Source organism: Rutidosis leptorrhynchoides, chromosome 10, assembly GCF_046630445.1.
Source record: "Rutidosis leptorrhynchoides isolate AG116_Rl617_1_P2 chromosome 10, CSIRO_AGI_Rlap_v1, whole genome shotgun sequence".
Taxonomy (NCBI): Eukaryota; Viridiplantae; Streptophyta; class Magnoliopsida; order Asterales; family Asteraceae; genus Rutidosis; species Rutidosis leptorrhynchoides.
The window spans coordinates 354532453-354557901 of record NC_092342.1 but is presented as its reverse complement, the minus strand read 5'-3'; the positions used below and the strand labels follow the sequence as shown (position 1 = coordinate 354557901).

General features: G+C 33.5%; 3 protein-coding genes across 4 annotated transcripts; 2 read left to right on the top strand and 1 right to left on the bottom strand.

The window, feature by feature from the left end:
• Positions 1 to 4506: 4506 nt before the first annotated feature.
• LOC139872719 (eukaryotic initiation factor 4A-15-like) lies at positions 4507 to 7227 on the top strand. The gene is made up of 5 exons (XM_071860642.1): positions 4507 to 4666; positions 5276 to 5344; positions 5532 to 5632; positions 5718 to 6148; positions 6377 to 7227. Exons 2-5 carry the CDS (start codon positions 5277 to 5279, stop codon positions 7010 to 7012), a joined length of 1236 nt encoding a protein of 411 aa, XP_071716743.1. The 5' UTR covers positions 4507 to 4666; position 5276; the 3' UTR covers positions 7013 to 7227.
• A 1721-nt stretch (positions 7228 to 8948) lies between these two features.
• On the top strand, positions 8949 to 19215 carry LOC139872614 (diacylglycerol O-acyltransferase 1-2). Of its 2 annotated transcripts, XM_071860525.1 has the most exons (18): positions 8949 to 9503; positions 11015 to 11095; positions 11262 to 11335; positions 11499 to 11574; positions 11664 to 11731; positions 12778 to 12901; positions 13323 to 13421; positions 13860 to 13961; positions 14053 to 14189; positions 14539 to 14620; positions 14738 to 14758; positions 14961 to 15023; positions 15434 to 15481; positions 15570 to 15632; positions 16257 to 16310; positions 16394 to 16483; positions 18136 to 18576; positions 18827 to 19215. In XM_071860525.1, exons 1-17 carry the CDS (start codon positions 9138 to 9140, stop codon positions 18142 to 18144), a joined length of 1557 nt encoding a protein of 518 aa, XP_071716626.1. In that variant the 5' UTR covers positions 8949 to 9137; the 3' UTR covers positions 18145 to 18576; positions 18827 to 19215. The 2 variants fall into 2 exon arrangements, with proteins under 2 accessions (XP_071716626.1, XP_071716625.1); XM_071860524.1 differs by lacking the exons at positions 18136 to 18576; positions 18827 to 19215 and having other exon boundaries at positions 16394 to 16646.
• Positions 19216 to 20001: 786 nt separating this feature from the next.
• Positions 20002 to 22346, bottom strand: LOC139872267 (IQ domain-containing protein IQM1-like). The gene is given in 8 exon segments (XM_071860106.1): positions 20002 to 20406; positions 20501 to 20602; positions 20731 to 20820; positions 20822 to 20962; positions 21070 to 21157; positions 21378 to 21466; positions 21564 to 21744; positions 21898 to 22346. Coding segments are annotated over 8 exon segments (1545 nt in total).
• Positions 22347 to 25449: the final 3103 nt, after the last annotated feature.

The following is a 25449-nucleotide window of genomic DNA, read 5'->3' as shown; positions in this document are numbered from 1 at the left end:
TTCATCTATCCATCTATCCTCACTCCGTATGCATTATATTTATTATATTATTATTATTATTATTATTATTATTATTATTATTATTATTATTAAGATTAATATTATTATTAATCTTATTAATATTAGTATTATTAATTAGTATTATACATAAAATACTACGACGGAGTGCCGTTCGAGTAATTTAAAAACAAGTTTTACGAGCGGGATAGAGCTAAGGAAAATATGGGTTATAGCTATGGAGGTTATGGGTAATATTCATGGGTACTATTCGCAAGTCAAACCTAGTATTTATCATCTCCGTTGTGTCTACGTACTTTTCTACAATACTGAATCTCAATATTGATACGTAAGCACTCATATTTTATCTTTTATATATTAATTATGTATCCATATCTAGTGCTCGAGTATATATATTTAAGCATGCTTGTATGCTAAATTTCGTCGTTAAACAGTTTATAATGAATCACAAATTAAATACATATATTACTGGTAAAAGGTATATGATATACATGTTTTTGGAAAGCTGGTTTAAAAATCAATAACTTTTCATTTAGATATCGAATAGTTTCGATGAATGGATTAAAAGATATGATCAACTGAATTATAATTAACGTTAATTGGAATTGCTTTTGAATCTGCAATTAATATTTAAACAACTTTTTTACGAGATTGATAAAATGAATTTTTGAATATTACCAACCGAGTAAATAAATCCTTATATAAGACACATCTCGTTTTGTTGAACAATTGTCAAAACTGATTGTTTTATCATATTTTAAAGCATTATAAAAACTATAGTTTAATCTTACAAGAATTGGAAAACTATGTGAAATATTAAAATGATTCGATTGCCATGATCATTCAACTATTGTATGGAGTCAGATTGACTTTTTGAAATAACTTTTGATAACTATTGTATATCGATCTCGAGCATTAGGATTGTGATACACTATGACCTGACCTAGCTTGATAGACATTTATTGACCAACATATGTTCTCTAGGTTGAGATCTACGGTTATTTGGTATTCCGAGTTTCGGTCACATTTCGATGAACAACTTTATGTGCTGCTAAGGTGAGTTTCATTTGCTCCCTTTTTAAATGCTTTTGCAATATATATATTTTTGGGCTGAGAATACATGCACTTTATTTTAAACGCAATGGATACAAGTACACACTAAATTCTACACTGAGTTTGAACCGAAAATCCCTTAGCTTTGGTAACTAGTAACTGCCGGTTATAAGAACTGGTGGGCGCGAGTAGTAGTATATGGATCCATAGGACTTGACATCCCCGTCTGTTCCAGGTATAGAAACCCTAGCCTGAACTATAAAACAGACGTATGCTATTTGAGATTAGTAGACGTTGGTTTGCGTGTACTGTACATGTTGGTTGCATGTATGTTAAAACAGGGGTACTTATTATAGCGTTAAAGCTTAGTTACCAGGGTGCTCAATCTTGTAGAATATTTTGATAAACGTTTCTAGATGAAACAACTGAAATCTTATGATCCACTTTTATATACAGATTATGCGAAACACTAAAACTATGAACTCACCAACCTTTGTGTTGACACTTGTTAGCATGTTTATTCTCAGGTTTCCTAGAAGTCTTCCGCTGTTTGCTTATATGTTAGACAAGCTATGTGCATGGAGTCGTACATGGCATATTTTTCAAGGAAACGTTGCATTCACCAAATCATCACCATGTATCTTATTTTGACTGCATTGTCAACGGAAGTACTATTGTAAACTATTATTTACGGTGATTGTCTATATGTAGAAATCATCAGATGTCGAAAACCTTTGATTTAAATATTCATTTATGATGTGCCTTTTCAAAAGAATGCAATGTTTACAAAACGTATCATATAGAGGTCAAATACCTCGCAATGAAATCGATGAATGACGTGTTCGTCCATATGGATTTGGAGCGATCGTCACAAATAAGATCCCAGAGCATAAACTAGCTCAGTACGCACATATACGCAGTTTTGTGAAAGCACAAAGCACAAAAGCAAGTCGAAAAAGTCGGGTCGTTACAGTATGCGCGGCGTGCACTAAGGCGTGGAACCAGGTCAGATATAATCTCAGGGGTTAAGCAATTGCTCCTTCACAATTGCACGGTGTGCGAAGGTATGCGCGGCGCGCATTACTGGAAAAGTGCTGTTTGCAGCATTTTTGTTAAGTCTCGAACCAAACTTCAATTTAACATAACTCATGAACCGAAAACATTCAAAACGCATGACATACATCATTGGAAAAGTAATTTAACGAGGAACACAACTAAACACATTTCATCAACCAAAATCATCATTTACAATAATAAAATCCAAGTTGAAAATTCATTAAATGTTCACCATAAATGCTTTCAAGTTCATAAATGCACTTTGATGATTCGGGAATTAAATGCACACATATGATACGCCGTTTCGTAGGTAATTAAACATACAATACAACTAAACACTTACAAACAACATTGCAAAGCATTCAATGCATCAAAAGTTCATTTTAATTCTACCAAACCCTAACTCAAAATCACAAATTTAGCAATTAAGTTTATGGAGTCTTTCTAAGTCAACCTACACATCAAATTGAAGTTAGTGATGCTAGTAACACATTTAATACATGCACTTTTAACATCTAACAACATTTAAACAACCAAATCTCAAGATCAAACACACACATTTGTCAAGTTCATGCTAGTTACTCAAAACAACAAGATCGAGCATATAAATCACATATTCATGTTAGACTTGAGCCATAGGCACTAATTAACACACTTTTAAGTTTTAAAGATCAAGAACAAGAAATTTAGTGTTTTTAGAAAGTTACCCAAACGAGATGAAGTTGGTATGAATTCGAAGAGGAAGATGCAAGGATTCCAAATATGTAATTTGTTTGAGTTGATGCTTGCTAGATCTTGAATAGATGATGAATCTTTGTTTGAGAGTTGAGAGGATTTGGAAGTATCAAAAGAGGAGGTGAATGAGTGAGTGGAGGAGAAAGGGTTTGACTAGTTGACCTAGTCACTAGTTTGACCCTTTGGCGACTTTAGTCCATCGAGTTTAAAAGCGGGTGCGTGAATTAACCAAACGAATTACCTTAAATACGTAGAGTAAACGAGAGATGTTATAATTAAATAACGGACTTCAAATTAATTAACGGAAAGTAGACGGAAAAATGCGGGATGTTACAGATCTTGATAAAAATTCAAGCTTTTTACATTTGTCTAAATACCCATTTAGGGTTTTCGAATCTACATTATTGCGGTTATCAAGATTTGCAAACTTGAAACAATTTAAAGCCATATTATCTATTCAAATTATGTAAGATCTTACCTTTACACATTAGGGTTTTAAAATGAGTGTCATCAATCTTCAACGCTTCATCACAATCTTGTAGAGCTCAATCGAAATCGCGGGTTCTAGATCGTGCTTCGATTTGATTTGAAAATGCTAAAAAAAAGATTTTTGGAGTTTTGAGTCGGGTCAGGTTTGAGGATTTAACATGTGGGTTTGGTAGAGTGAGATGAATTGAGAATACGTTTGAATTGATTGTTCCCATTCTATTCTAAGTAGGAAATCATTGGCCATGTATCTCAAATTTTGCATAATTTCATCATTTGTGTTTTGTTGTTCTGCTTCTTTCATTATCACGTGATACTGTGATAGTAAAAGACTTTTTTCATTGGCCATGTATCTTTGCTTCTTTCATCATTTCATCATTTGTGTTTTGATAGTAAAAGGGTTTTTACTATCACGTGAGTTGCACAAAGCATGATATTAACGGACCTGTTTAAAAGACGTTATCACAAGGACTTATTTGGAACTCTTTTTGGCAATTAAGGATCATTTAAGCAGTTTTCGTAATACATGGACTTTTTGAGCTAAAAACAAAAAACACAGGAACAATTTGAATAATTTTGTCAAAAATAAATTAGTCAAAAGTAAGAAGAATATAGCAAAAAATTAGGGTAAGATTCAGGAGTTTCTGAAATTTCTAAATACATATAGTATAAGAGAAATATTCATTTGAGTCCATAAATTAAGTTGAGATTCAAGGGATCAATGAGAGCGCGACGTGTGTCGCGAAAATCACATGTGATTAAAAAAAAAAATTCAAAAATTTTTTTTCGAAAAAAAAATTTTTAATTTTTTTTTCGAAATTTTTTTTAAATTTTTTTTTTTACAATCACATGTGATTTACCTGCACAATCACATGTGATTGAATTGTACAATCACATGTGATTGGATTTGCCATGCATAATCACAAGTGATTGGGTTTACAATCACATGTGATTGACATGCATAATCACATATGATTTTAAAAAAAAAAATTCGAAAAAAAAATTTCGAAAAAAAATTCCGGAAAAAAAATTTAAAAAAAAATTTCGAATTTTTTTTTCAATCACATGTGATTTTCGTGCCACATGTCGCGTTCTCATTGGTCCCTTTGTTTTCAAGCAAATTTATGAATGCTAGTAATTACAACTATATAGTATAAAGTAAAACGACACACAAACCCTGGTTTTATATTTACTCTCAACAAAGCAAAAAGCACTCCAATTCCCTCAACACTCCACGGCCAACATCCGAGGAGTTTTGAGACAAACCCTAAACTCTCCTTTAATACTTTTTTTTCGTTGAAATCTTTTCATCAATCAGGTACTCTTTTATTAATCCCCCTTTTTTTACGCTTTTCCTGTTAATCCCTCGATCTGTTGTTCTTTTTTTATGTGATATATCTAATCTATATATCTGTATATATATATATATATCTACATATTAATTATCTTTATCCTTATGTTCTTTATGTTATTTTTTCTTTCGATCTGAGCTTTATGTATATATAGATCGGTGCTTTGTTATAGTTTTATTGATGTTAAATTACTGTTTATATATGCTCTGATTTCGAGTATTGATTTGATATGCGTATAAGCTACCTTTAAATTGAGATTTGAGCGATTATTTTATCTACATCAGCAGGTATGTATATTTGAGCTGTACAAAATTATCTGATTTTTTACTCTGAGAATAGATGCTGGACGGAAAATTAGTAATTATGGAGGGCGTACTTATAGTTGTTGTTTGAAGTATCTTACCTATCATCTCTGTGAAACGTTTTTGATGCTTTATTTGTGGATAGTTTATGGCAGTATGAGTATAACGTTGAACATATGCTAGATTGGCTTATAAGTATGATTTTTTAGGATCTTTTATAGTGTACAAGTTTGGAGTGCAAGGATTAATTGTTGCTGTTATTGTTGTTTGCAGTATGGCAGGCGTTGCACCAGAAGGTTCACAGTTTGATCCTCGTCAGTTTGATTCGAAAATGAATGAGTTGTAAGTTTCACATTTTTTTCAAGACAACATCTCGATCAGTTGTTAGCTCATTTGAATGATTTAATAACTACTAGTTTTTCACATGTTGATGATTTTACTTTTTTACAGGCTTTCGTTGATAAACGAAATCCAATTTGTTGACTATTACTTATAAGATCTTGCTCTTCAATCTGGTTTGCTTTTGTAGTAATGATGGACAGGATTTCTTTACATCTTACGATGAGGTTTACGACAGTTTTGATGCTATGGGTTTGCAAGAAAATCTTTTAAGAGGCATCTATGCATATGGTCAGTACATATATATTATTAGTTTCTAATTGTTTTGTAAATGATTGCAAAGTGTTATCTTATTGTTGGAATTTGTATTTTTTAGGTTTTGAAAAGCCATCAGCAATACAGCAAAGGGGAATAGTTCCCTTCACAAAGGGTCTTGATGTAATCCAACAAGCTCAATCAGGAACCGGAAAGACTGCAACTTTCTGCTCTGGGATCCTTCAACAACTCGACTACAACATTGTAGAGTGTCAGGCTTTGGTTCTGGCTCCTACTCGTGAGCTTGCGCAGCAAATTGAGAAAGTTATGCGAGCACTTGGTGACTATCTGGGTGTCAAGGTCCATGCTTGTGTTGGTGGAACCAGTGTTCGTGAGGACCAGCGCATCCTCTCAGCAGGAGTCCATGTCGTTGTTGGTACTCCTGGTCGTGTTTTTGACATGCTTAAAAGGCAGTCACTACGTTCTGATTACATCAAGATGTTTGTGCTTGATGAAGCTGATGAAATGCTTTCCAGAGGTTTCAAAGATCAGGTCTTTTTTCTTACATATTCATAAGTCTTTATGCATCTTATAAAACTGTTAAGGTTATTGCGACTTGCATCTGTAATAGTCAGTCTGCAGTGTTCAAATTTAATCTATTCTGATCTTGATTGTCTAGGGTTCAATGCATCAAACTGTTTACAATGGAGATATATTTTAGGATTATTTTGCTTTTTCAAATAAAATTATTTTGCTTCTAACTGATGTGCATTCTTTCAGATCTACGATATCTTTCAGTTATTGCCTTCAAAGGTTCAGGTGGGAGTGTTTTCTGCAACAATGCCTCCCGAGGCTCTTGAGATCACAAGGAAGTTCATGAACAAACCCGTCAGGATTCTCGTAAAGCGTGACGAGCTCACCCTAGAAGGTATCAAACAATTCTACGTCAATGTAGAAAAAGAAGAATGGAAGTTAGAGACACTTTGCGATTTGTACGAAACTTTAGCAATCACCCAAAGTGTCATCTTTGTCAACACCCGACGAAAGGTTGACTGGTTGACTGACAAGATGAGAAGCCGTGACCACACGGTCTCAGCCACTCACGGTGACATGGACCAGAACACACGTGATATCATTATGCGTGAGTTCCGTTCTGGTTCTTCTCGTGTTCTCATCACCACCGATCTGTTGGCTCGTGGTATTGATGTGCAACAAGTGTCCCTTGTGATCAACTACGATCTTCCTACACAGCCTGAAAACTACCTGCATCGTATTGGACGAAGTGGACGGTTTGGGAGAAAGGGTGTTGCAATTAACTTTGTGACATTGGATGACGAACGTATGCTTGCTGATATCCAGAAATTTTACAACGTGGTGGTGGAGGAACTGCCATCAAATGTTGCTGATCTTATTTAGAAAGATTTTGGTATTTGGGGTTGTTCAGTGAGAAAGATTAGAAACCTGTTTTTTGAAATCTTTTGGTTTTGTTTGTCCAAGTTATATTATGAAAGACTCGGGGTGTTATTTGCAACTCATGTTTGTACCCTAAAGTTTCCTTTACCTCAGAAGTGTGTGGATTTGTTTATTAGTTTCATGTGTTGGTATGATTGCAGTTATGGTTATTTTTCATCTTTGCAAAGGTTGTTTTCTAGTGGTCTTTGTATGTGTGCTGAGGTTTTATTTATTTATCATCTATTATTATTATATTATTTTTTAACTATTAAAATTGAATAAATTCGTAAAGTATATGAAAGTATGGAACTTACCTACATATTTCTAATTCGAATAGAACCGATCTTATAGCCGCTACTATACTTGTAAGCCTTATTTCACCAATGTAATTACTCGTTGCAAAAACTATCGTGAAATTTTAACGGAAATTTAAAGTAACAATATTTTTCTTTTTAATTAACTTTTGATAAAATAATATTTTAAATAGTTCAAATAAAAATAGGTTACCTTTAATAAAAAAATAAAGTAAAAATGTTACATTCAATTGAAATTTACCCTAATATTTAATATAGTAAACATCAATGTAAACACCAATAAAAAAAATGTATAATATATAATAACATACGAGTATAACTTACCACAAAGAGCATCTTGCTTTGGTTATCTTGTTTTGGTTTGAAAAGAATTACTTATACTCGTTCCGTTCTAAAATAATTATCTTACTTACTATTGTTGTTTGTTCCAAAAAATTATCCCTTACACAAAATAAGAATAAGAATTCTAGTTAATATTATATACAATCGTTAATTATTATAATTATTAATTAAGTGAAGGACATATAAAATAATTTACTTATATGTTTTAAATTCAATCGAAAGTCAAAAAACAAGACAATATCTTATTTATAAATTGAAGTCAACCTTTAAAAAGTCTATGCATAACGCGCTCTATCTTCCTTCTTTTACAATAATACAGACAAAATCTCTTCAAAATTTTTACATTTATCATCGTGTATATTTCATTTTTAATCTATTTTTTATTTCCTTTTACTGTATTTCTAATTTATAGGAGTATCTATTATTATATTATTTATACTTATACTTAAATAATTACTTAGGCCATGTTTGTTTTTCACTTAATTGACTTAATAGTATGGAACTTAATATGAAAAGATATTGAATGTGTTTGTTTGTGGCTTAATATATAGGATATGTCTTAATGTATAAAAATTCAAATAAATGTGAATTTCCATTCAGGTCCTGACATTTTAGTAACATCTCTAGTAACTACCCATGTACATGGTTAATTTGATAAATTCAATTATCCAGACAATTATTCAGCACAAAAAAACAAACACTAATTATTTATTCGTCACTTTTTTTTTTCTTTTTTTTTTTTTTTTTTCAAAAGGCATTTATCCGTCACTTATTCCTCACAGACGTTTTATTTAAATTCAGACAACATAACTTAATAAGAAAAAAATAAATGGAGCCTTAATTATTTAACATTTAATATTCATTTTATTATTATTATTATTATTATTATTATTATTATTATTATTATTATTATTATATTTATTTTTATGGAAAGGGATTTTTACATACTATTTTTTTATCTATCTAAACTTTTGTCTCATAAATTCACAGTTATATTTTTAAATTAATCTAGGAAGTTAAGACTTATATTATTATTCAAAATATAATTAAAGGTGTAATAGTAAATTAGGCGTGAATGAATTACTGGTGTGAGGATAATCTCTTTATTTTTATATATACTTAGTTAATTATTTATTATATTTATTTATTTATTATTATTATTATTATTATGTTTATAAAGAAAAGAAAGATGATATACGCAGACCGATAGATACATAGAGATACGATTTCCAAATAATCCAATAAACCGCCTAATCTCTCCCCCAATCCTCACTTTCGTCTTTATTGCTCCCTCTGTGTGTCTGCATGATCTCAGCTCCATCAAATTCCACAATACAATTCAATCCAATTCAATTCATCTTTTTATTACTCGCTATTCACTTCTAATTTCACCTTCTTGTTCTTTTGCTTTCATCTTAAGCTAATTGTTAATAATGGCGTTATCAGATACGCCTGAGATCGGAGTAACGGCATCCACGACGACCACAACTATCCGCGGTGATATACGACGCAGGACGACTGTCAAACCTGATGCCGGAATTGGAATCGGTGACGGATTGTACGATTCATCGTCCTCTTCCAAAACCAACTCCGATGGTGAGAATAATGATTTTAGTAATAATAACAATAACAACGGGGAACAGATCGGAGATACATTTATAGAAGAATCCAAAGAAAACGAAGAGAAGAAAATAGATGATAAAAAAACGACCGCGGTGCATTATACGTATAGGCCGTCGTCTCCAGCTCATCGTAGAATTAAAGAGTCACCGCTTAGCTCTGACGCTATCTTCAAGCAGGTTTTAGATTTATTCCTTTATTATTCTCTTGTTTATAATAATAGATAGATAGATTGTTTACTTAATAGCAGAAGTAATTACTTACTGTAATAAACAACTATGTCGGCGTATAATACCATACTCGTATAACGCAATTCTTAGTAGTAGTAGTAGTTAATTTTCGCTTTAAAATTGCTAGTATTATATACAGTTGGTAAATTGACCTACACGTCAATTGTAGGTGGTACTTATATGATTGTGATGTGTCAACTGTATTTATTTATAAGAGAATTATCTACCTATAGGCCATGCCTTTTCTAAAATAAATCATTTTAGGTGTTTATATGCTTAGTCCAGTTGTATGATGGTCAAATTCTGATGAAGCAATGACTAGGTTACAGGAGTAGAACTGCTGTAAACATACAGTGTTTTGCATGTGAAATCTGATTTACATATCAGGGTAACCTATGATTATTATTTGAATATAAAATGAACTTGTAGTATTCATGTTTGATGACAGATAGTTTAAATGAAAGGTTGTTTATGTGATATTACTGATAGTTTCTATGTTAGCTGATTAATTTTAAGAGTTCGGTGGGGTAGGTGTTTAGGGATGTTTACATTTTCATTGGATTGTCACAAGTTTTCACGCCATCAATTACAAGTCGGGGATTACTTTCTGATGGATTGTTCAAGTCGTGCTGTGCGTAGATACGAGTTCTGTTTGCTTCATTTGTCTGCGTCAATTATATGTTGGAGTCACTTTAAAGTGTGTGCAATGTTGGTTAGGGTCGGACTCAATAGATAGTTACAATTAGTTTGATGAATGTAATCAATCAGTCGGGTAGGCTTGACTCAATTTGTAACTCAACCAGATCATTGTATTTGTATTTTAATTACGTTTCTTGGCAAAAAAAGCAATCACAAATTTGAACAAAATTCTGCTTAGCAGATCAGATAGCCACTTTCAGTTTTGTCATTCTCTTTGTCTGATAGCCACTTTCATCCAGATTTGATCAGTTGTAAAATAAACAGGCACTTTGAAACCGTTTGTATTATATAAACACTGCTTTTAATGCCGGTAAAAAGAAGCTTGTTTAGTGTCTTTTGATGTAATAAAAATGTAACTTCAAAAGAGGTGTCGTGGACGCTGATTTATTACATATAGTTATAAGTTCCATTGTTAGCGCCGTTTCTTATTTCTTTTAAAGAAACACAGTGTTACAGTTACTTTGATATCAAATTCCTCCTATTAAACACTTGAGATGAGGTGTTGCTGCTGGTTAACAAGTTCCTGAGAATATATGGATTTTTTTTTTTTTTTTTTTTGCTTTCGAGTGTGATTATAAAACATTATTGATGCTATTTGGTTAATACAGGGTGGACGTTTCTCATATTATTGTTATATACTTATATACGTATGCATGGTGTTCTTTCTATTGCTATTTCATCGTCATTATCTTCTTAGTATATTTTGTCTCTCATTGTTATTTAAGACATAAATGGTCTGGCTAATTAGACATTTACTGCAGAGTCATGCAGGTCTCTTTAATCTTTGCATAGTGGTGCTTGTTGCAGTAAACAGTAGACTCATCATCGAAAATCTGATGAAGGTAAGTCCTATGCTGATCTGACACATTCTTTGTTCATTATATTAGTCTTCCAGTATTCAGCATATATCTTTATCTCCATGTTGTTACTGTATTAGATTTTTATGAATATATATTCTTCTTTGAATCCGTAATATTATTTCTAACGTGATCCAAATAACATTTTCAGTATGGATTATTGATCAATTCCAATTTTTGGTTCAGTTCAAGATCATTGAGAGATTGGCCACTTCTAATGTGCTGGTACTATTCTTATCCGATTCTCTACTCTTTTTTAGACATTTATAGTCATACAGCAAGCATTTGTTCTATTATAGTGAGAAGATACTCTGTATTTTCGTTATTTTGGATTGCAATGACTTTTACTATTAGACGTAGATGTGCTGATTTCTGAATTGTCATGTAGCCTCTCTCTTGCGGCTTTCCCTTTTGCTGCTTACATTGTTGAGAAGTTAGCATGGCGAAAACGTATATCGAATCCTGTAAGTATGTTGTTGGCTACTGTCTTGGCTGAAACATTGAGGGTTTTTGGCCGTTTTATCTGATCTATCATTGTATTATATTATTGTAGGTTGTAATCACTCTTCATGCTATGATAAATACAACAGCAATTCTATATCCAGTTTTCATGATTCTAAGGTAACTATCTCTGCTCCCTTAAATGCTTGTATATTTGTATTTTGGAAATTTTTGGCATGCTATTTGTAGGCTAGTCGTAGTTTTTTCTTCACACCAAATTGCATGCACCTTTAAATACACCTTTATCACAACTGGGATTTAAACTTGCAACTTCGTGGTTGTTGGGCCATTTTATACTATGGTAAAGGCTAGTTTTAGCCTAATACATGATTATTGTTATTAGATGGCCATTGAAGAATATGTATAAAGAATTTGATCCATAGTTTGTCTCCCTTTCAATATGTACATTTACGATAATATATTTTTCTTGGAGGCCTGGGTAGCTATTCATGATACAATGTCATGTTCAAATTAGACCTTTAATGCCAGTATTGTTCAGTGGTTCGTTTTTTCGGACATTTGTAGCTAACTGTTCTCATCTTAAGGGAACTAACCTTGAAAACCCTCCAAGACATTTTTCATTGAAGATTTCTCCACTATGTAGGCTTAATTGTGAGGCTACCTTTTTTTGTTAAAAAAAATAATGTGATAAGTAGATTCATGTTCTAAAGTCCAGGGTTCAGTGTGCTGTATATGTGGAAAAAATGGGCACAGGTTGGGTAAGATAACTAGTAAATTTTTAGGCGGGTGAAAATGTCTTGTGTTGGGCTGCCTGCAAATAGTGGTCTTCTGAATTTGAAAATTACGTTGTTTATCGAATGTGAATATTAAAATCATTATTAAATAATGATCCAAATCATTTAGATTTGAACTTTCTTATTGTTGTGAATACTTAACTATGTCACAGGTACTTATCTCCCATTTCCTCTTTATCTTAGTTTTTTAATTTTACCATTTGGCTTAGGTAATTTTTTTTTCCAATTTGATCTGCTTTCACAGGTACTATCGTGTTTGTTTAACAAAAGTTATGCGCTTGGTTGTATCTAAAGATAATCGATAGTTGGATATGAAAACTGAACTTATTAACATGATAACTTACAATTGAAGTTGAGACTTACGTATGCAAGATATGAATCTTTCTCATGTGGTTATCTAACGTTGTGCAGGTTCGATTCAGTTGTTCTATCAGGTGTTTCATTAATGCTGTTCGCTTGCATAAATTGGTTGAAGTTAATATCCTTTGTTCACACAAATTATGACATGCGGTCGCTAGTAAACTCAATTGAAAAGGTAATTTAAGATGTGATATTCTGGCCTTTATAGCAAATCAATCCTGTTTGCTTTCAGCTTTGTTTGGATTGGTAATTAGCTGAAGTCTCCCCCTCAGCTTTTCACCGATCCAAATATCATAACCTCTCTATAAAAGAGGAGAGAATATGTTGGTGATTAGTTTTGAAGTATCAGTTTGACGAAATGGGGTTGATTATTGACGTCTTTTAAAACACTTCATACCCATCTTAAGAGCTGGGTTTAAGAATTTATTCCTCATTCCCATTGCACCCTTTTATCAGACCCCCATCCGTTGTAAATGTTATGACTGGAAACTTAATGCCACCTAAATTACTCAGCGGACATTTTTTTTCTATGGGAATTTTTTTAGACTGCTAATATATATATTTTATCATGTACATGAAATTTTTTTTTTTGTCAGGGAGAATCGGAGTCCACATCTTCAGATACAGAGTTATTTTACGATGTAAACTTCAAAAGTCTGGTTTATTTCATGGTTGCTCCTACTTTGTGTTACCAGGTAAACCTACACTAATCTACAATTGGTTAATATTTTGTGTTTTGATTAATATATGTATGCAGAACTTCTGAAATTGTATGATCGTTATGATTTAAAAAAAAATTTATTTTGTTTGAACACCTTATTCAAGCAATGGACACAGTTCATGCTATGTACTTCCCTTTCTTGAGCACTTGCATCACCGTATTTCACCTAACATTAAGTTAGAGTCATCGGAGGTGAGCTAACCCTGCAATGGGCAAAAATACGAGTGGTTTCCTTGCAGGAACTATTCATTGTTTTGTACAGTATTTAACTGTTTACACATTTACATATCGAATATCAGACAGGAAAACAGTTCATGCTAAATATGATGTGGTTAATTATGTTGTTTACTGCATAGTTACTGTGCATTGAGATTTCATTTAATATAATAATATGGGGCATATTTGCTTGTAGATTAGCTATCCTCGTACTGCTGTTATACGAAAGGGTTGGGTGATACGGCAACTGATCAAGCTAGTAATATTTACTGGGCTCATGGGATTCATTATTGAACAAGTAATTGTTCTTGGCCTTTTGAGCTTATCAATTCCGTTTCTTTACTCGAGCATTTCAAATTGTGTCCTGATATGGTATGCTATTTTGGCAGTATATCAATCCAATTGTCAAGAACTCTCGGCATCCATTAAAAGGAGACATTTTATATGCAATTGAGCGGGTTTTAAAGCTTTCAGTTCCAAATTTATATGTTTGGCTCTGCATGTTTTACTGCTTTTTTCACCTTTGGTAAGTCTTTACTGCTTTTACGATGACTGACCTACTTGTGTTTCTCAACCATTTTCTCATGTTCGCTTCAGCTATGCAATATATGTAACTTAAAAGAACATAAACTGGCTAAATGTAACAATTGCTAATGGACTTTACCCAAAAACATTTGCTTATTGATTATCACTCTTCACAATTGCATCAGATTTGATTTTTTACTTATTTGTTAAGACAATTAAGAAAATCCCCTACTTGTAACCATTTTTTATTGGAACAAAATGTTTGTGAGTAATTTCGATGTTGTTGTATTGTAGTTATAGTTTTTGTGCAACTGCATCTAGTCATACATGCTTGCATCACTGTCATGTAGGTTAAATATACTTGCTGAGCTTCTTTGTTTTGGGGATCGGGAATTTTATAAAGATTGGTGGAATGCACAAACTATTGAAGAGGTGTGATCAATTTATCATGATAATATTCTATGTTCCAATATTATTTTTATTTTTATGTCTACAATCTGTTACTGAGTTTTTCTTTTTCGCATACGCTTGTGGGTGCTACTGGACTAGTATTGGAGACTATGGAATATGGTAAGCCCAGTAATAAACTATTTTGCTTCAATTTAGTTCATATGTTTCTTATAATGTTCCTTCATCCTGCTCGAGATATATTATTTTATTAGTCAGATTTCTGCAGCATCTTTATTGTATCACATTCGCCACACTTGCACAGTTTCTCCATAGCTTATCACTTTAAGCATCAATGACAATTCTAATATGTTTGTTTTTGCAGCCTGTTCATAAATGGATTGTGCGGCATCTCTATTTTCCATGCTTGCGAAATGGGATCCCTAAGGTAATGTGTTTTCCACCCTAATTGATTGCTTTTTTTTTTTATTATGTATTATCGTTTAGATGTCTACCTACCATATTCTGATATTAGTTTTGCCATGACGTCTCTATTGCTCATAAGTTTGTATTCATAATTTTATTTATAAAAACATATTTTCATCTCCACCTCACTCTTGAATTACTGTAGTTAGATCAACAGTACTATTTAGGTGATCTGTATTTAGACATGCAACATGATGATATCTGTGTAGGGTTCCTGTAAAAGTTACAAACCTTAACTTTAGTTGAGAGTTCACCATTTTATTGGTATTGCTTGCCAGATATGATAGTGTCCAATCACCATCTGACTTTTGTGTGTGTGTGTGTGCGCGCGCGCACGTGTATAATGGTTGATTTTGTTGCCCTTTGATTCAGGGTGTTGCCGTTTTGATTGCATTTTTCATGTCTGCTGTGTTTCATGAGGTATATTACTCTCTTCAGTCCTTTTTGGTATTATACAAACAATCTATTTACTTATGTGGGTAACTGACTGTCTTCCTATTTTCTTAAGCTTTGCATTGCTGTTCCCTGCCACATTTTCAAATTTTGGGCCTTTATCGGGATCATGTTTCAGGTAACGTATCTCCTCTTACTTTTTGTGTTTCACGATGTATGCGTCAGTTTTAACACACATATACTAGAATGGAAATACGGGCAAGACGTGTATCAGGTGAAATGGGTCTAGGCTAAAATGGGTGATTATTTAGCATGAAATGAAATGGGTGCTGGATTGGATTGACCCGATTACACTTGTTTTATTTTCTTAATAATCCGTGCATTACTTATGTGCTACAACAACAATACCCAATTCCAATACCCAATTCCACCGATGTGGAGTATGGGGAGGTGACCCTAAAATAGAATAAAGGGAACCGTATTTCTTCACCCACGGGTAAAGAAATACTGTTTTCACCCACGGGTAGAAAAAGAACCTCCAGCCATATGTGGTACTTTTTTTTTTTTTGTAATCTGCACGTTGTCTCCAATGAGATACTTGAACCCACGACCTGTTGGTTGATGGGTTCTTCATCATATCGCTAGTTCAAGTCTTTTGTTCATAGAATATGTGTTATTTAATAGACCTATTTGATCCTTTATAAGCTTAACATAATAATAGCTCAAATAGACAATGGACTGGATTTGTCAACTCTACCATTTAGCTATCTAACCACGCTTGCATTTGTGTCTTTTAAATCAGGTCCCATTGGTGTTACTCACTAGTTACTTGCAGAAAAAGTTCCAAAACTCGATGGTATCTTATATTATTCCTAACTAAGATCACTCGTCTTATTCTTCATTTTGTTTAGTTGAACTGATTGTAAAATCTTTGTTCAGGTGGGAAATATAATATTTTGGTGCTTCTTTAGCATACTTGGTCAACCCATGTGTGTATTACTCTACTACCATGATGTGATGAATCAAAAGGTGAATGGCAAATAAATTCTGCTACATAAGCATTTCCAACATATATATATTAGTATTAGTATGCTTATTATAAAAGGCAGTTTTGTAGGAAATTTGATGTAACATCATTAATGCACATGTTTTTGTCTCTTTGATTCTCATGGATATTTATTTCTTTACCTCAGTGGCGTTTATAGTATATCCTATATATCACTGGTTCGCTTCTCTCTTCTCCCTTCCCAATTAAAGAAGGGATGTAACTATTATCCAAATGCTGTATGTCTAATTGGCATGACACACGTATGTTTTTTTTTTTGCTCACGGACACCTATACAGATACGACCCTGGTGCTTATTTCTGTGTATCATAACTCATAACCATAATGCTGGTCTCATACAGTCATACCCTTAGAAAGTTGAGAAGTGGTCAAAAGTTTTTGCTGAACTGAATCAGCCGTTGAACCACACTACAAATGATCCGGTGGGGTTCGGTTGTTCAAGAACAGTTCATTTTACCACATTTTACCAGAGACAGGAAATAAAATTCTTTAGCGGGAAAAATGTTATTCCTTTTTATGTTACTTGAGGTGGGGAATTTTTACTTAGATGTACGCGATCTAACTGGTTATCTCGTGATTATTTCTGACACCCTGATCACTTCAAAAAATGAGGCTAGAGAGATTTGAATTTGAGACGTGGTGAAAGTATTTAGACCCAACCATTAAGCTTGTAAAGTATTTTAGTGACAATATATACTCTCGTTTATATCTATTTTAGTGACAATATATACTCTCGTTTATATCTGGTATTTATTTATATTATAGTAAGAAATCAAAAAATCCATCATTTACTATCTCTCCTAACTATACTAATGCACCTCTCATTCTACGGATGAGATTCTACGGATGATGAGTTGTCATTTACTGTTCTCAATCGCTTTAGCACTGGCTGTGCTTTTTCGTGCTCTTTTGCTTGGTGGGTCTGTTTGATGTTTCAATGATTACATATATCCCTAGATATGTTTTGTCCCTAAGGTTTCAATCTCTTAAGATCTCGAACAGAGTTGGAGGCCTTTAATGTCTGATTTGATTTGTGTTTTTGGGGCTCGGGTTTCCGCTGCCTCAATGTCGTCGGTGCTGAATGCTCGCCCAAATTTGTTTGTAAGCGTTCGACGGGTAGGGTTATTCGTGAATTTAAGGATGCTTACGTTTTCATCGAATAGTCACAAGTTTTACGCCTTCAAATCCAAGTCAGGATTTACTTTGTGATGAATTTCTCAGTGATTTACTTTCCGATGGATTTCTGAGATCGTGTTGCTGTGTGTCAATTTGTATGTTGGTGTTAGATTTAGCGTTTGTGCAATGTTCAAGGCTGTTTTTTAAAATTAATGTGTTCAAATAAATCATTGGATCTAGTTAATCATAAGTGTAAAGTTAATCCAATAGCATCATTTAAATATAGTTGGATCAATTAAGATTTAAAATTTTATTTTGTTTTGGGAAAAAAATCTACACACTATGATCATGTTTAAAAGCATACAAAATCACATGAATTACTGCATCAAACCCCTCACCATTTCATGATCCCCATAAAATCCTTATCACTTTATACCCATTATGATTATTATTATTATACTTGTACTTTTATTGACACAAAAGCATAAACCCATTGTAGAAAGTGTAGGAAAGTCACAAGCCCAGATGGAAGATTTGAGATCCAAATCATATAATGGTAACATGATGATGATGATGATGCAAATAGAGCCTTATAATTATACCCACCAACCATCATCCAACTTTCAGGGTTTTAGATGCCACAGTGCATCATCATCATCATCATCATCATCATCATCTACACCAACCCAGATTGAAAACACTCACAACAACCCAACTGTTGTGGAGTTTAAGAAAGGGAACATTAGTAGGTCAGCTTCAAGGATCTGGAGCTTAACTGATGATCCAGAAATACAGAGAAAGAAACGGGTTGCTACCTACAAAGCTTTTACTGTTGAAGGAAAAGTCAAAGGCTCGATCAAGAAAAGCTTTAGCTGGATTAAAGATGGATACCAAAAGATGGTTTACGGTTTCAGATAGTCACCCGACCCAACCCAATCAGGTTTCCTTTCTTGGTTTCTTTGTCAAAAGTTCTATTTTTGATATTTTATTATGTCGGTCATGTTAATTTTAAGTTTGATTTGTTTATGCATCTAGTATTTATTACTGGCTTACAAGCAATATTAGTTGCGTATTGGCTCATTGTTCATGGTCTCGAAACATTTGGTCGGCGTTGTTCAATTGGTGGAATGTTTCATGGGTGATGCCTTCTTCCGTTAGTGATTTTTCTATTGATTGTTTTCATGTTTTAGGACGTAAAGCTAAAAAAGCGTGGAGATTGATCGGTCCGGTTGCGTATTGGCTCATTTGGCTAGCGAGAAATGATTTGGTTTTTAATGATGTCCGTAAAGCGTGGCCCATAATAGTTGATCAAGTGAAGTTGAAGGTCTTTCAATGGTTGGCTAATGCAAATATTGTGAAGGGATATCAATTTTATATTTGGAAGGAGCAACCATGGCTTCTAGTTTGATGTGTGAAATTGTTTTATTGTATACTGTCATTGTCTTGTTCTTGTTTAGAGTGTGGCTTGTATAGGGGTTTCATGGGCTTGTCCATAAACCTTTTAGAGTTGGTTGTGTTGCTTGTATTTTAGTCCAAGCCTTGTATTTTAGTTTGAGCAATATGTTGCTTGTATTTCACTCTCTGTAAAATGCTTTTTAATATAATCTCTTTTTTGCCAAAAAAAAAAAAAAAAAAAAAAAAGCAATATTAGTTGTAAACTGGATTTGTGAATTTGAGGTTTGACTTTATTAATACAGTAATGTTTACAGCTATTGAATTTGATGGACAAGTAGAGATGTACAAGATTTGATCTTGAGTAGAAATACTTTATTAAACAAGATTTTATCTTATTTCATTCATTTACTTCTTTGAATGTTAATGTTATTATATATTGACTATAGAGTATACGCCGAAAAAAGAAAAACCATATTAAATATAATCCTTTTTGTTCCTCGTTGTATGATATGTTATAGTCAATATTTTTTGTTCTTTTGACCAAAGAAATGAATGTGATATTGGATTTGATTCTTTATATGTATTTTATATTGTGTTTACAAAGAAATGAAATAATAATCAGCTAATAAAGTACAAACCCAACTACTGCATAAACGGAGCATTCATCAAAACTGTTGTACAATTAAAAAAAAAAAAAAAAAAAAACTGGTGTACAATGATCAAACATATTATAAGTTTATAACGTATCATTATACAATGAACCTATGCGTAAGCAATACATTTCAAAAATAAAATAATAATGAAAAAATTAAAAGACTCAAGGGTTCAAAATTTTTTTTTTTTTTTTTTCATATTAGTTTGAACCCATCCCAGCAGCCTTTGACCTTTTCTCAAGTAGGTAAAAAAGAATGTAAGCACCTTTATACAAAAGGTCAAACCCTCAATCAAATGAAATCTGTTATTAGGTTAATTAATTAGCGGTAATTGGGGTCCTAGGACTGGGGTGTCCTATGTGTGAAATCCTAGGAGAGAGTCTCACATTCGGGCTCGGTCTAGGTGACGGGATTGGCCCCAAGTTCCCTGGAATCATACGCGGAGATAAGTTAACATGTTCAAGGGCTCGAAGTGTAAGATCGCTAGGATAATCCCGAACAATGCCGATCCGTGGACCCGTACCAGAGGTCCACTTGCTAGAAAAGGGACCGTTGGTTAGACCTTGAATAAAGCTAGGTGTGCTTGCATGTTTTGCATTAGTAGTAGGTGCACTTAGAATGTCCTGTGGTCGTGCTCGTGGAATGACCAATGGTTTAGGTTTGGTTTCGGGTTCGGTGACCTTAAATGAAAATCCCACGTCGTCATCGTCAACCGAGCATCTCTGCATTAATTTTATTTTAAATATATTAATTGGCTAATTAATGAACAGAACACTGTAAATGATACTCATTTATGCATTGTCATGTAAAGTGTACCTTAACATTTGTGAGATCAACATTGTTTCTCTCCAAGAAGCAAATAAAGTCCCTAAAGTTTTCTTCTGTTGGGAGATAGTGACCACTGTAAGGCCAGATTGCCTGAAATTAATATTAATTAATATATTAATTAGTTATTATTCATATTTATTCACAACTTTATTTATTCATATTATATTATATGGTTAAACGCATAAAAATAGTGTGTATGCATATAAGTGGAGTTGTGCCTCAAGAACGCCGCCATGTGCCACTAATCTTCCGGCAGCAGTGGTGGCACCACCTGATAGGAAACTTGAATGTTGAAAAGAGCCTTTTTTTCTTCTGGCCAACATATAAGTTCATTGACGTGTCAAGAACAAAGATCCATTTAGTACCCTCAACGGTTTCCAAAAGCAGACCACTTTGTCTGTAAACAAGCTTCCCCTTTTCAACTATCACTTTGTATGATTCCCTTTCGTTCTGTTTTTTTAACAAAGGTCGTTTAGACAGGAATAATGAAAATATGTTGACCTTTTTATGAAAATATATAAGTTGCACGTAAAAGAAGGTAGTGAGAACAAGCTTACAGGGCCTAAATATTTGACACATTGTTGTTGTAGACGCACCCTCGGACATTTTTCAGGATTTATTTCTTTCCCATCTCCAATATCCAACCTTCACAATGCCAAAAAAGAACAACATCAGGATTTATGAACTATGCATTATTATATGTTTACAAACATTAACAATCACAACATGGCCTAATGGTTGGTGTCGATATACTCATAAAAAGGTCTCAGGTTCAAATCTTGATCCGACTAGACCGTGTACATTTGAGTACAATTTTATGTCATCTCCCGGTACATGTGTTTATTTGAGAAGCCACTTAACTTACCAATAGAAAAAAGGTTGACAGCTTTCGCTTTCAAACCAAATATCATAGTAAATGTGCAAATTATGGCCATAGCGATGGCGTGGGTCGATCTGCAGGCAGGCGCAATAAGAAACATTTCAGGAAACAATTTAAGTAACAAATCAGTTAACCACCAAACCATGATACGGTTTTAAGAAAAGTACTCACGGCTTCAAGCCAATGTTGCAAGGCCAATTTTTGAGCCTTTTCATTCTTGGATAGACCCTTACCCACTTTTGCAGCTCTAGTACGTGCCCGGGCCCACCGTGAAGTGGCTGTTTCAGGTTTTTCAACATTGAAAAACGAAACAGAACTCCGATCCAAGGCTGCAAAATCCAAAGCCTTCCACCTACAACAACATATCATCCGGATTCAGAAAACCAAACTTACAACGGATTTCATAAACCAAATAAAACATTGACCCAGAGTCAAAGTCAAACTATAGCTCGTTTCTATTATTAGTAACCAAAATGGGTTCATCTTGGAATCAATCGAAACTAACCATAACTCCTCAACAACTACTGCACAATCAGCTAGATTCCTTCTTGTTCTGTAACTTTTGTATATTTTCTGAACTGTAGTTGCAGCAGCATTGAGTTCACTGACGGGCCGAGGGGAGAAGAATACGGCTGACCCTGGAGAAGTCAAACCTCTTGTTTTAAGTTCTGATTTTTTGGGTTCTGGTTTTTTCAAGTCCTGAACTATTAGATTCTTGAAAGACAGGGTGGTATCAAGTATAATTTTTAAGGGCTCATGGTTCTTCAAATTGATTGAATTTCTTCTACTCAATTCAACAAATGAATATTCGGGTTCTTTCAATGTTGGTTGTGATTCGGACTTGTTGCACTTTTCGGCATTAGAAACGATATTGAGTTCATAAGGCAAGAATAAAAAGCTGTGGTTCAAGATTTCTTCCCAGGCTGATGATAACAGTGATAAGGACAAACCCATAAGCTATATATTGAGATTTCTGCACCAAAACATACAGATAATTGGGTAAATTTTAATAAAGTTTATCATCAATCATTGATCACATTAAAATTTATCAATGATAATGCCAAGTTGTGAAATATAAAAATTAAATAAATTAAGATTAGAACAATTGCCCGTACATACATTTTTCTTAACAAAAACCATGACCTATCAATCAAGTTATCTTATAATTTGAGAGGATCCTAATCTAATGCGGTTACTGATTTTTTTTAGACTAAAAAAAACCGCAAGAAGCGAAAACTAACAAGCTAAACCAAACCATCAACAAACTACCAACAGAGTAGGTAAACCGTTAACAAGGCTAAAATCTTTTTTTTTTTTGGATTAGCTAGGAAATCCCTGAACGATCACATTGGCTCCCCATAGAGGGTAAACCTCGGGTAATCAAGCCCCCCGAGCGTGACATCGCGCATCCTCTGGTCACACTCCTTTTTTAACGATTTGGCATAGTCATGAATCGAACACGGGTGGTATGCTTCATTCGGCAATTCGGTGGCCGCTCAGGCAAGCCTGCGTGGTTAAAAAGGCTAAAATCTAAAACACTACTGTAAAATGGAAGCACTTAAACCATTCCCGACAAAACACCGAACCATCGGGAAAAATGCTGGACGCAACGGCATTGCCAAAATCAGAGAACCGAAACAACCCGACAACCCTTAGATGACTTCCGTAATATATGGTCCGTATGGAGTAAAAACAAGAAGATGCCAAGTGCACAAAGTTAAAGTGAAACTTTTCACAAAAGCACAAAACTTATTTTGTCTACAATATGCAACAGTTACATCAAAAGTATCCAAGTTCAAACCCCACCAGAGAAAACAGAATAAACAAATAATTAACTAAGTTTAAACCCTACAAATTACAAATGAAAAACAGACACATATATATTGAGTTATAACAAAAATCTCGTACCTATTAAATTAAAATCTCAACTTCAAAAACCCATTGCATTGCATTGCATGATAAATTAATTAAAATAAAGCAAACCCGGATAGAAATAACCGGAAATATAAATGTATGCATTCAAAATATTGAAAAGAATTGGTCACCTTTAATCACAAGACTCGAGCTTTAGCCTAATACTTGCAGAAAGTGAAGTTTGTTGATTTCTTGCCTAAAAATACAGGATTATCTCCGTTCTTTTTTTATTTTTCTCGTAAAAGATAAGACGTTGGATGATTATGACCTATCTCCCTTCTCCTTTGACCTATATATACAAGGTCCCTCACCTTTAAACACCTATGTGGAACTTTTTTTTATTCGCGTAAATGCTTGACTGGGGACAAGACAACTAAAGTTTTCAAAACAAAGGTTTGATTTTCATTTTAATTTTTGAGTTAGTATACATGTGAACAAATAAAAAAAAAAAAAAAAACTACTCGTACGTTTATTGATATTTCAAAGCTTCAACATGAGGAATATCTTGTACAAAATTTTAACGTACTTTTAGGAAATACAATTAGCGTGTATGTAGCTGCTCTTGCTAAATATATTGTTGGTGTATATTTGTAATTCCTAGTTCATAGAATGGTTATCATGGGTGAAACTATTTGGGGGCAGGGTGGGTCGCCCGCCCCAGTGGATTAGCAATTTTCAGTATAAAATTTTGATTTTTCGATTTTACCCCAGTGGATTTTTGTTTGCCCCAAAACCTACATAGTTTACCTCAAAACCTTCAAGATTTGCCCAAATTTCTCCAACTTTTGCTTCAAAACTTTCAAATTTTGCCCAAAAACCCTCAGATTTTGTCTAAAACCCCCCCATAATTTGCCTAGAAACCTCAATCTTTCCACCCAAAACCTTCATATTTTGCCTAAAAAAATTCTACGTTTTTTTTAATTTTTATTTTTACATCCGGTGAAAAATATCCTAGTTCCGCCACTTATGGTTATGTTAGAATACAGACATGTAATAACGTTTAACATTGTACTTGTGACTATTGAATACACACAGTCGACCAACTGTCTCAGACAGTAGGCCGACTGTGTCTGGTGACAGTATATATACGGGTTTAGACCTTCTTTATGAGGTTACTCATTCCCTTAACACTAACCGTGTTCTTTTCGTTCCATTCATTCCCTACACCCAATGGCCACCGAATAACACTGTTAGGAGTCGTTCTAATCTAGTTCTTGGCCTAGGTTCGACTAATTCGACCCCGATACGACACGTTATTCGATTGATCCGCGTTTTAGTGTTTTTCGCCTCTAGATCGAGTCACCAACGATTCGAGATCCTTAATAAATCGTCTACAAATATAGCAAGCAAGCGACTAGAATTACAATTACAAAAAATTACTTGTTCGTTCTAAAATAACTGTCCCTTAGCTTTTTTACATTTTTTTTTTAAATTTTAATTTTAAATATTTTTATTTTATGATATATAATATTCAATGAAATTATATAAATGGATTCGATTTTAAAATATGTATTCATCAAAGTAACTTTCATCAAATATTGCGAGCAAACACATTTAAAGTTAAGATTGTATAAGAATAATTAAAAAAATCTAAGTGGGATTTTAATTTTAAGACTGTTGAAGTATTGAGTACAACATAAGTTTAAAAATGAGAGGTTGCATAACTCTGGTGTCATGCTTCTGTTAGCAACTTGCAGACGTTGCATGAGTGTTTGTGAGCCAATTTGGGCATTTGGTGTTTATTAATTATAATTTAGCCTTCGAAAAATAAGTTTAAAAATGAGAGATTGAATAGTCAAAGAAAGAAAGTTGGTGATGGGCTTCAAGATAAAGTCGCAGAAAACAGAGAGAATAAAAAAAAAAAAAAAATCAACAACCCGTACAGTTTCCAACTGGTTCTGTGTTTGTGACATGTTGCACCAACCTTAAATGCACTTTAGTGACTTCGAATCTATCTAGTGTTCTAGTATTTCTAAATTTGAATAGCTAGTCAAAATATTTGTTCTTTCTGTTAATGAACGAAACCCGTGGATGTAATTGTATTATTGATGACTTATTTATAGCGGTAACCCTAGTCATCTAATTAACCCTAATGGACCCAAGCCCACATATTGGACTTGGGCCAATTCATCTAACACTCCCC